This window comes from Eucyclogobius newberryi, unplaced genomic scaffold, assembly GCF_026437365.1.
Source record: "Eucyclogobius newberryi isolate DKJ021-1_F unplaced genomic scaffold, fEucNew1.0.hap1 SCAF_22, whole genome shotgun sequence".
NCBI lineage: Eukaryota > Metazoa > Chordata > Actinopteri > Gobiiformes > Gobiidae > Eucyclogobius > Eucyclogobius newberryi.
In genome coordinates this window covers 14391801-14404159 of record NW_027315857.1, presented here as the reverse complement: position 1 = coordinate 14404159, position 12359 = coordinate 14391801, and the positions used below count along the sequence as shown (strand labels likewise).

The 12359-nt window shown below is 43.0% G+C and overlaps 1 protein-coding gene and 1 long non-coding RNA gene across 2 annotated transcripts; both read right to left on the bottom strand.

Moving 5' to 3' along the window:
- Window positions 1–5480: 5480 nt before the first annotated feature.
- LOC140371794 (uncharacterized) lies at window positions 5481–6835 on the bottom strand. The gene is made up of 3 exons (XR_011928490.1): window positions 6668–6835; window positions 6515–6585; window positions 5481–6006 (listed from the first exon to the last, which is right to left on the bottom strand). It is a non-coding gene; the product is annotated as an uncharacterized lncRNA (long non-coding RNA).
- Window positions 6836–7596: 761 nt separating this feature from the next.
- Window positions 7597–9126, bottom strand: LOC140371717 (RING finger protein 227). The gene is made up of 2 exons (XM_072458907.1): window positions 8510–9126; window positions 7597–8100 (listed from the first exon to the last, which is right to left on the bottom strand). Exons 1-2 carry the CDS (start codon window positions 9024–9026, stop codon window positions 8045–8047), a joined length of 573 nt encoding a protein of 190 aa, XP_072315008.1. The 5' UTR covers window positions 9027–9126; the 3' UTR covers window positions 7597–8044.
- Between the last annotated feature and the right edge of the window lie 3233 nt (window positions 9127–12359).

Sequence of the window (12359 nt, the reverse complement as noted above, 5' to 3'; positions counted from 1 at the left end):
GAAAGAAAGAACCGTTTAAACCGTGAGTTCAGAAAGCCCTCAGGAACTGTGTGTGACAGATGGAAAAACTTCTTCTTCGTCAGGATTTGGGTCAAAAACATCTAGTTTGAGTGCTATGACTTTATATCTGTGTAAACACATGGCCCATTAGAGGAATCTAACTGTTGCATTCCTCAGACTTTGAGGTGCTGGCACATGGACAAGCAATTTCTCACACTACGGACATTTCATGACTTGACACCCGCATTTATTCGGGCGTTTTGGGGCCAGAAGCCGCCTCGCCGTCTGCTGACCGCGCTGTGGGCTGCACCAACTCTGCATCTGTTCAATTACAGGTGTATTTTAAGGCCTTGACTAACATGCGTTCTTCCTGAGAGTGAACTCGTGCCTCCACAAATCAGACCTGTGACTCGACCCAGTTGTGTCACCTCCTTGTCTCCATGGAGATAGGCAGTGGTGAAAAGAATACTGACAATTGATATTCAAGTAAAAGTTCAGTTACATGATTAAAAATACACTCAAGTACTGCTGCCAAAATGTTTATGTATACAAAAGACTTACTAGTAGTACTACTATATTTTAATGCAGTTTTAGCAGCACTTTAGATCACTATTTAATGATGAATAAGTGATTTTAAACTACAATCCACATATTCTCTGAGAGGGCAAACTGTAGTGCATTTGTCGGGATAGAAAGGAGCAGAGACAACAGTGAGACATGGGTACGAGTTATTTCCACCCCGTGCCATACAGTAGGAACAGGCATGTCCAAACTACGGCCCGGGGGCCAAATGCGACCCTTAGACCATTTTTTGTTGGCCCTCCGGCTTCCTGCTAAGTTGGCCCAAACAACAAATAGAAGTACTTTTACTGTAAAATTGGAAAACCTCAAGCATTTTGATGTTATACCAACCTAATAATAATGAACCTTATGAAAGGTGTGGGGGCTCATCAAAACTATGTCAAATGCAAAACTTCAAATCGCTTTTCAAATTTGACATTGTCAGGTTGTTTGTGGCCCTTTGCTCCATATAAGTTTCAAAATGCGGCCCTCAGTGAAAAAAGGTTTGGACACCCCTGCAGTAGAACATTCCAGGCAAAGCAATAACATCACCATAAAGCATTACATAGTGCACTTTTAATATGTGCACATGTCATACTTATATATAAACGCCAGATTTGGGTTTTCCCATCAGAAGTAGGTCTCGGATACATCGTTCTTTCAAGTTCAAACTCAAGTCTTGTCAGATAAGCGCCGTTACATGACCACGAAAAGCCAAGTTGACATCATTAAATGTCCGGCTAATCCCAATGTCAACATGCCCCACATCTTCTGGTATGGCCACACTCAGGGGGATGTGTGTCTTGGCCGCCTGATAGCAGTGAAAGTGACTGTTTTATGATGTTTACATCTCTGATCCCGGGCCTCAGACAGCACACTGTACAAGAGCAGGTTGGCAACAATACAGGAAGTCTTCTTTGCCTTTATGACTTCCTCCGTGGTGAACAATAGACCACAGGGAGATTGCAGATTGTGGGATGGAAATAGCTTGTGCTCGCTCCCTTAGCTGCAGATGGGATGGGAATGCCGGGCCGAGTCCAGCGCGCTTCCTATAATTCATGCTTTGACTGAAGTAAAGGAGCAATCTAACCTTTGATACTATCCAAAATGTACAACACAGTTCACACTTTTCCTGACACATGAAATCACCAAATAACAAGTGTTTTTTTTTTTTTATATAAAGCTGGTAAAGCCTACACTGCAGACACATGTTTTAATCTACATTTACAATCACAGCGAGTGCAGTCATCTCATGCCACACATCCAACTAGTTTCACATGCCCAACTCTCTCCTCGCACCTCCCCCTCTCTCTTCCCTGGGCTTTATTTTGCCAAACAAAAAGCACATTCGTGGATTTGCCCAAATGTAGTTCTTCTCAGTAGTGTGAAGCCGGGTGTGTGTAGGTTGTTAAAAGACATGGCACAAGGCGGGAGTCTGAGAACAAGAGGAGGGAGAAATAGGAGGAGAGGAGGGAGTATTTTTGGGGGGGGGGAGCGGTTGGGGCCCACAGTGAGGCCTCTATTTTCCTTGAGAGCTCCCTGAAAACCGCAGACACATGGTTCAGAATTCCCCTTTTTCTCAGTTGGGAACAAAAAGGGGGAGGGCGTGGGCCAGACAGACAACCCCACACACATTTCATATATTATTACACATTTTACCCAAAATCCTGTGCGTAAAACCCTCTCCAACACAAAGGCACGCAACAAAAACAGAATACCTTTTTTGCAGACTTGCCCCAACAGGACACACTAGTCAACAGGCATATCTATATCACAATAATAAAGGTATTTCCAAGCCCGTTTCCAAGCTTTATTCCCACAGATACAGTAGTGAGCTTAGAGACCACGTGCCACAGTGGGTTACTTTGAGTAGCACGCATTTCGTATTTGGGGCCCTGCTTTTTTCTTAAGTTCAAACGTGGTATTAAAAAGGTGACATTCTGGGGAAAGGTGACGTTTGAGGGCGTGAGAATCAGCCCGGGATGTGGGTCCAGTGTGCACCCAGTGACCCTGAAATGAGACACCGGGGGGGCGCAGCTTTAAGAGCACGCGAAACATGCTTTGTTTTGGGATTTTTGGGGGTACATTTTGTCTTTTTGCAGCACAGTTATCAGGCTCCTGCAGAAGCATTTGTCATCTTGCAGGACTTGAGGTCATGCGCGTGCAAAAAAAATGTTCTCGAGGCGCCATCTAGCGGATAACTCGTGCATCTGTGGGAATTCTAGTGCAGGAGCTGAAATGTTTTCTGTTTTTTTTTCCCATGCTTTGCTTTCAATTCAAATCACAAACACATGATATTGCCGTGGCCAATCCCTCTATTTTCATTCACATTTATTCCTTCGATAAGAATGCAAAAGTCCACAATGAAAAATGTGTTTCAGCCGAACAAACTTGGTGGACTCCGTCTGGGAATTGGGACACAAGAAATGGGAATTCAATCAGTTTATAAAAAGCCTCAAGTGTGACCTTCTCTGCTACTTTGTACTTTATTATAGAGTATACACAGTATGAAGATCACTCTGCGATTTGGGAATGTCTTACCCTCCCTGACCTTGTTGAATTTTCTCAGCCTGTATCTCAAGCACTTAGATTTATTTTGTTCTAAGGTCCAAGAGCTTAGCCATATGAGCAGAGGTCACCATTTCCACATGACACAAGGTCATCAGTGAAGAATGCTATGGAACAGAAATGATTTATGGAGTTACTTCTGCTATGCAAGTCAAGGAGAAACAATGGCCTATATTTACACATACTGTAAATAACTTGGTTGAATACCTATGCCATATAAATATGATTGATATCTACAACTCCTTCGACTAATGTTGATGTTTTCTATCTATCTACATATATATATATTGCAGCCAATCTTACTGTAATGATCAACAACGCTGCAACAGCCACAACTGGACTGAACCTTTGTCCTTCACACAATCAGATCTGACATTTACAATAGAAAGTTGTGCCATTGTTCAGTCCAAAAGGTGTAATTGTTGGTGGTTTAAAAGACTTGCCATAATATTATGGAGCCACGCCCTAACAAATAAGCAGACTTGCAAGTTGTGACTTGGATTCTAGTCAGATGATTTTGATTACCTGAAACTTTTTACTATTAATAGAAATAATATAAATTGACTGGGACATTTGGGCCAAAGACTTGCAATACAAGGTTATAATCTCACCTCTGCAAATAATATTCAACATGTGTGCATACTTTTCTTTTCAAAACCAGTAAATCTACCTTGGCATTATATAGGCCCACTGCCCTTCTTGTTACTTCAATATCAGAACATGAACACAACCTATCAGAATTGAGAAATGTGTTTATTGCCACAGGGATTAACATTTTTTTAAATTTACATATTTTGAATGGGGGAAAAGGTTGCATAATAGGAAGCAGACTTATGAATAAGTACAAAAAGGAGTAATGGAACATAGCACTTATAACCACTCATGAAGTGAATTGTAGACCCACCAAAACAAAACTCCCCTTTGAAAATATATTCTTTTTTAAATGTTCCAAATCTACATATCTCAATTGTCCAAGTTTCAGTAAATGTTATATCCCACTTATTTAGGTTAAAACACACCTGCCGAAGAAATCACAGAACACAAAATTAGTTTAGGTTATAAGTTTAATATATTAAAGGTTAAGGTTTAAGGACTGGAAGGTGATGTTTCCAGTTGACGTGCGAAGATAATCCATCTCCAACAAACTGTCATTTTCAATATTCTCTTCAGGATCAGACCCCTGAGGGACTCCCACGGCTTCACTTTCCTTTTCACTCACACTAGAATCTGACATCCCCAATTCAGTCTCTCGTTCTCCTTTTCTGAAATCCTCTGTGGCATTTCCTTGAATTCCAATTGTCTTTTCAGTCTCATCCACCAAGTCCACAGTCTGATTTTGTTCCACCGATTCCTTTGGCGATGTTATTTTTGATTTTTCAAAGTCGTCCCGGTTTGTGACTATTTTTGCTGGTGAGACACTACTAAAAGATGCACTTCCAATAATATCGTCATAAGTGACCGCTTCAAAGTTCATATCCTGGACTTTTTGTTTGTATCGTCGGTTAAAAGGTGTTAAAGTTTTCCCATGTTTAACCAATTTAGATCGGGGCTTCAATGCGACCAATTTTAATCTTTCTGACAGCTTTGTAAGTGGTTTACTGTCACCCTTTTGTTCAGCACTTCCAGCTCCAGATTTACTTTTCATTTTAATATTATTTGGAGCTCCATATTCTTGTAAGGACGGTGACTTAGGACCAGATACCCTTTGCCCAAAACTGTACTTTTGCAACCTATATGGACGGAAATAACCTTTTGGTGGCACATAGTGTGTCGGAGCCTTTCTTGTATCAGATGTGCTACTTTCAGCATCTTTAGCATTGGTTTTAGCACCGTTTGGGTCTTCGTAAGGGGTCAATGTGTCCTGTTTTGGAGCCCTATAAATAGCAGATGCTGGACCGGTCTTTATTGTGTCCCCTACATGTCCAGCAAACTTATTTCCATTCCGTATCTGCATAGAATTAGTACTTTGTAGGTTTTCTCTCGCTTGTTGATTAAAAACTTGACCCCTAACGTGTTGGGATCTTTGGGTGTTTACTCCCTTGGGTGCTTCTGTGGTTTGGAAATTCCGGAGAAGATAAGACTGGACCCTTTTGTAGCTGGTTTTCCCATTGCCGTCTGATGGGAACTCGCCCTGGGACAACTGCGTGGTGATGGATGATGTCAGTTTCTCGGGTTCAATCACACTTGAGTGTGTTCTGCTGCTCGCTGATGGAAAAAGAAAAGACTTTTGATATACAAAACTGGGAGCTTTGATTGACTGGACTCCACTAGTTCCAGCATGTGCCTCTTTATCGTCACTGTTATGCCCCTTTGTATTGCTCCGTGAACTCCAAAATCTCCTGGATGATTCAGGGGATTGCCAGTCAATTCGCTCTTCACTTCTGCTTTTAGGCAATGCTGACGAGCCACTTCTGGGAATTTGTTCATAATCATAAGCTTTGTGAACTTGTGAAGCACTTTGAGGGTGGGGACTCTGCTGTTGTGAGGATTTCCTGAGGATTGGTGAGTTCAAAGACTGAAAATTGCCATTGTTAGGGGCAACTAACCTCGACGCTCCACCATTTTGGCCCCGAAAGGCAGGGTTATGATTCATTCTGAATGAATTACTTGCTGGCTTCACCTCACCCAAGTTTTGACCTCCTTGAACTCTAGTCATTCCCTCAAAGTGTGGCTGGTTAGGTCGAGAGTTTGGGTTGTAATTCAAGTGTCCTTTTCTAAGCAGGTTTGGTTGGACATAAATGACTGACGGGGCATCTCCATCTCTTTCCGTGCTTGTCCCAGATACACTTCCTGGTTCAGACGACAGCAGACTGAAGCGCTTGTACGAACTCAAGCTCGGTTCCATCCCTCCGTCTGACGGGGGAATACTGGGATAGGCTGCCAACAAAGGAAATGTAGCGTTATATGAAATAGGCACACATTGTATAAATGCTTCTGTAATGTCACAGTATGCAATTTCAAATATTCAATACTTGTACTGAGGAAAAGGCTTGATACAGATGTGAAATACTACAATGATATGAACATTTTAGACAATTAAATGCATTTTTTTAACACTAGATACTGGGATATCTTTAATATTACCACGTGGTCTCCGGTTCTGACCACCTAAGATCACCTGCAATCCAATGTAAAAGTTGGCTTTCAATTCCAAAGTATTTATTTGATTATTATTCTTGATTGTGTTTTTTCATTAGACAAAATATAGACTTAATCAAAAAGTATATGATTGTGTACCAGTGATTCCTTAAATGGTACAAAGACAATCTTGGATCAGGGCGGTTCTCCTCATGGGGCAACATCGTATCATACAATGAAGGACCTACAAGCCCACTTACATAACATTATCTTCTAGATTAATGTAGTGGTGGAAAATAAACCTTACCCTTAGCAGCATGAGGACTTATGATAAATGACACAACAACCGCACAGGCTGACACCATGACAAAAGACATCCTGCAAAGAAAGGGAATGTTTGCTTGTATGGAAGATGTTGCAACAGACAATGTTTTAAAATACACAGATATTTTTATTCTACCTTGAAAAGAGAAAAGATGGCATGTTGTCTCCCAGGTGATGTCAGCAAAGAGTAAAGCTAACGGTTGTGCTAAGCTGTCAGACAAAGGAGCCTCTCCACACCACTGCCACTGATTGAGTGATTGAGGGTGATGCTGTTCACCTGTCTTTCACACCAGGCAGCACACATTCTGCATTCATTATTTCACTATTTTAGTATATGATTATTGTTAAGGAGAAACACAACAGGCAAAACTATGCATTCTTTCTCAACATATTTCCCATTTTATGATTTCATTCACCGCTTAAAGTAAGATAATCCTTTATTGTCCCACATGGGGAAATTTCATTGGTGCAACGCAGGTAGATACAGAGGCAGATTCAGAAGAAAAGATCACTTATAGGAAGTCTGAAAAACACTTTCAGTAGAAGATCTCCTATAAACAGAAACTCCCATAGACAAATAAATAAATACATAAATACCATTGCATGTGATCACGACAGTAATTGCACATGAATATGTGTCACGACAGCACATAGATTGCACATGAATTTCACAGTAATTGCACATATGACGGAATTGCACATGGTTAGGTCAGTATTGCGAGTGTTCAGGACTAACAGTGTTTGTTATAAAGTCTGACAGCAGCAGGAAGGAAAGACCTGTAAGTAGCAGCTACTTACACCAAACTGTCTAAATTTGTACTTATATTGGCGGATTGTACATAACAATTTAAAGATACTAACACAAACTTGTTTACTCAAATACTAAAGAAGATATCCAAAATGCAATAAACTTTGCTCTATCTGTTTTTCAGACTGATGTGTCCCAAATAGGTGCAATTTTGACTATTTCACACACAAATTATATATGAAAACGAGTTTAAAAAGTTAATACAATACAATACATTTATATGAGTGAATCACAGAACAAGTTTCAAATTGATATCTCTATTCCCTGCAGTGCCATGGGCGGGTCCAGATCAAACAGACTGAAGGTGTGTCTGAGTTTCCCTGACGCTGCGTCAGAGTTTCACTCTATTTTTATTTTTTGTATTTAGTATTTGTGTGGTCTTCTCAGAATGGTTTATTTACCAGGACATACATGGACTTACATGAATTTGATGCCTTTTATCAAATGGATCAACAACAACAGAATAAATATTAAATCAAAACACAACCAGTATAATAACAATGGTAATTTAATGTTTTCTTAAATATACAAAGTTAAGTAAAAAATATTTAAAAAAGCAATGTAAATTCACATAAAAAATCATCTTACAAACAGTTTTCTCATTGAGTTCAGTAGTTTGTCTTGCTACAGTTGAGGAGGGTCTCTCTGCGTCCAGCACATCTTATAAAACACTGTTCACATTGTTCAGGGAGTCAGAAGAAGAGATCAGAACATGTAACAGGCTATCAAGGCCAAGTTCCTCATGTCGTCACTGGACATATCTGCAAAAGCAAAAATATGCATATTTTATTATGTGCTTTACTAAGTCTAATTGTTGGCCTATTCTTTACAACAAGTTATTCTGTTTTAAGTCTACATTGATTAACATCGGTCCAGGCATAAATCATTTATACTATTTATCTGTACATATAAATACACACATACGTAACTATGTTGCGAGGATAAGTCTACTATATTTTTTTCTTTCTAAAGTTATATAATGTATTTTTATTTTATTTTCACTGAGGATTTAGTTGAGAAAATAAAAAAAGATCTTTACTGTGATATCGATAAGATCTATTGATTGATTGATTGGTTTGATTCGAGTTTACAACATAATTAACATATTTATGTATTTCTGTAACAAAACTAACTTGTAAAAACTTACTCCTGATTCGGTTTAAAACTAACCTGTGGAGTCATTTCCGGTGTCTCGCGTGTTTTTGCCACTTATTTTCGTCCAAACTTTTCTCAAAGTCCGCCTCAGCCTGCCTCTGCTGAAGCCCCCTGACAGGTCGCTGTCCTCGGATGCGCTCTCAGCCGGGGCCCCCTCTTCCTCCGGGGCTTGACCGGCCTCCTCCGGTTCCTCCTCCTCCTCTGTCTCCAGGTAGAGCCCGGTCACCAGCAGCTGCTCCATGGCGCACTCGTCCACCCTCAGCTCCAATCTGATCTGTTCTTCCCCGGAGATGGACGTGGTGTGTCGGCACAGAGGGCAGACTATGGCCCGGTCCTGCCCGCGGTGCGCCGCCTCCCGGTGCGCCTCCCGGTGCGCCTCCTCCCGGTGCGCCCCGCGGTGCGCCTCCAGAGCCCGGGACAGCGCCAGCAGACAGCTCTCACAGAAGGTGTGTTTACAGCGGAGCTCAAGGGGACACCGCCGCCCTGTGTTGAAGGGCAGGTAACAAATTGCGCACTCCAGCTCCGTGTACATGGTCTATGTGCCTGTGACTTATCCAGAAGTTTGAATCGACTTTGGGGATTTCTGCCACCTTTATATCCTTGAGGCAACGTGGAATATTACGTGGGAGGAACTGTCAGTTTGCCAGATTTCTTATTTATCTTTAGACACAAGTGTGAGTCATAAGCTGAGCTCAGTCACACGTCACACGGCGGGTTGATCCAGCTGCGGGGCCATCCCAGCGGGAGTGAACATTAACACACTGTCAAGCCCAGACAATGAGTCCTTACAAAAACAACCAGGTCTAATTCTCAGACATACTTTAAACTTATTTTGAGGAGACCTTGCTAAGCAGTTGGCCGCCTTACAGCAAATGTAATCTAGTGTAACTGTCACAGGCCCAAACAACTTCCCAGTTTTACCAAAGCTTTGACCGCGGTGAAGTTAGCTTCACGTTGGACGTTGGACATTCGCCTCCGCAACTAGAGCGGGAGCTTCCTCTGAGTGTGCCCCGCCTGCAGTAGCTCGACGCGGGGAGCTGCGCGCTGAAGTGCCGCTTGGTACGCCAGTTAGGGACCAACTCTAAAGTACCGTTTGTTATCTTAAAAAAATATAAACATATTTATAAAAAAAACAAAAAAAACAACAACATTGAGCATGAATCCAAGTTGCTAATCCTGGATGTCATAGTCCTTTTGGGCTAAAAAATTTACCCTTTGTAGATTTTTAAAGAATATTTTTAGACAAAAAAAAGGATTATTTTCAATAGCTCCTAAATGAGCGAACCTAGATAGTAAACGCTAAGTGATTATAGTAGTTTGAGTCTCCAGGTACAACGCACACCTTTTACTTTTTCAAATTAACCTTTTGTAGATTTTTAAGGAATATTTTTCGTCAAAAATCAAGGATTCACTTCAATAGCTCCTAAGTCAGCTGACCTAGAAAGTCAAACCCAAGTGATTATAGTAGTTGTGGTCTCCAGGTATCACGCACACCTTTTACTTTTTCAAATTAACCCTTTGTAGATTTTTAAGGAATATTTTTTGTCAAAAGAAAAGGATTCTTTTCAATAGCTCCTAAGTCAGCTGACCTAGAAAGTCAAACCCAAGTTATTATAGTAGATTGAGTCTCCAGGTAACACGCACACCTTTTACTTTTTCAATTTAACCCTTTTTGAATTTTAAGGAATGTTTTCCGCCAAAAATCAAAGATTATTGTAGCAGTTAGCAAACACCGTAGAGTTGCTGAACTGACTGATAAACGGTCAAGGAAACGGCCTGTGCTACTGGACCCTGGACCACAGAATGTCAGCAGAGCTTTGAGGCCTTAAAAGCCAAGCTCACCACGGCCCCGGTACTTTGCCTACGCTGACTTCTCCCTCCCATTCATTCTGGAGGTTGGTGCAAGTCATGCTGGATTGGGGGCAGTGCTCTCCCAGGACCAGGAAGGGAAGGTGCGACCTCTTGCGTACGCCAGTCGAGGCCTGCGCCCGACTGAGCGCAACATGTCCAACTACAGCTGCATGAAGCTAGAGTTGTTGGCCCTTAAGTGGGCCCTGACTGATAAATTCAGGGAGTAACTGCTAGGACACAAATGCGTGATCTATATGGACAACAATCCCCTGACTCATCCCTCCTCAGACACACTGGGAGCTGTTGAGCAGCGCTGGGCCGCCCAGTTGGCCTCTTTTGATTTTGAATTAAAATATCGTTCAGGTAACCAAAATGCTGACACTGTCTCGCCAGCCTGGCACTTCCTTACAGGAAGTGGCACCGAAAACTTGGGGCACATGTCTGCCTGGGCAGTTAAAACAAGCCCTACAAGGAATGGTTACACAGGCAACACAGTCCCTTGTGACTTTTCTACCGCAAGTTGCCCCTGCTGACCGCCGCGAGCTTCAGCAGTCTGACCCCGCCATACAGGAGATCCTGACCTTTTGGCAACAAAATCGACAGCCCACTCGTGAAGAGCAACGAGCCCTCTCTTCGACTGCCCTCTTAGTTCTGGCCCAGTGGGACCGCCTGGTAGAGTTAGAGGGGCTGCTGTATCGGCAGGTGTTTCGTCCTGACGGTGGTGGGGCTGTGTATCAACTCCTTCTGCCTAAAGCCTTGGTCCAGAATGTCCTCACCCAGGTCCATCAGGAGCATGGACACCAAGGAATAGAGAGGACTCTGGCCTTGCTGTGTTCCCGGTGCTATTGGCCAGGTATGTCACGGGAGGTAGCCCAATGGTGCCAGGCTTGCGAGAGATGTCAGCATGCAAAGGACAACCAATCGGTTCCTCACGCCTTTATGGGCCACTTACTGGCTTCACAGCCAAATGAGATCCTTGCTATCGACTTTACCCTGTTAGAGCAGACCTCCACTGGTCTGGAAAACGTGCTGGTCATGACTGACGTTTTTGGCAAATACACACTTGTAGTTCCAACCCGCAACAAGCACTGTGGCGCAAGTCCTGGTCACAGAGTGGTTTGCAAAGTTTGGTGTGCCGGCACGCATACACTCGGACCAGGGACGAAACTTTGAGAGCACTCTCATCCAGCAGTTGTGTAAGCTGTATGAGATTACAAAGTCTCGGATATTGAACTATTGGCTATTGGCATGAGGCCATATTATCTGCCCCGGGAGTTCTCGCATGTGATTTTGATCGTAGTCTATGTGGCCCCGTCTGCCAATGCTGAATATGCTTGTGAAGCACTGCTCTCCTGCACTTGTAGGCTGCAAACACAGCATCCACAGGCTCTCTTCCTCATCTCTGGTGACTTTAACCACGCTTCTCCCTCTTCTGTTCTACCAACATACACCCAGTATGTCACCTGCCCCACCAGAAACAATAGAACATTGGACTTGTTTTTTGCCAACACCAAAGAGGCTTATTCTTCTTCCCCCCTCCCTCCCCTGGGCAGCTCGGACCACAACCTTGTACATCTGAGGCCTGTGTATGAACCCATCATGCGCAGGCAGCCTGTGGTGTCCCGTGTGGTGAGGATGTGGTCTGCTGAGAGCGAGGAGGCTCTGAGGGACTGCTTCAGCACCACTGTCTGGACTGAGCTTTACGGCCATGGGGAGGACATCAACACCATCAGAGAGTGCATCATGGACTACATCAACTTCTGTTTTGAGAACATTGTTCCCTCCCTGACGGTGCGGTGTTTTCCAAACAACAAGCCATGGATTACCCGTGAACTGAAGGCTCTGCTGAAGGAGAAGAAGAGAGCCTTCAGGTCAGGGAACAAGGAGGAGCTGAGGACTGTGCAGAAAAAGCTGAGGAGGAAGATCAGGCAGGCTGAAGCCGGCTACAAGAGGAGGATGGAGGAGCAGCTGCAGCAGAAGAACATTCAGGGAGTGTGGAGAAGCCTGAAAACCA

Excerpts from the sequence above, each read along its gene's own strand:
- LOC140371717 (XM_072458907.1), bottom strand. The coding sequence starts at position 9,026 with ATGTACACGGAGCTGGAGTGCGCAATTTGTTACCTGCCCTTCAACACA. Across the intron at positions 8,101-8,509 it reads CACCGGAAATGACTCCACAG|ATATGTCCAGTGACGACATG; the intron begins GTTAGTTTTAAA and ends TTGCTTTTGCAG.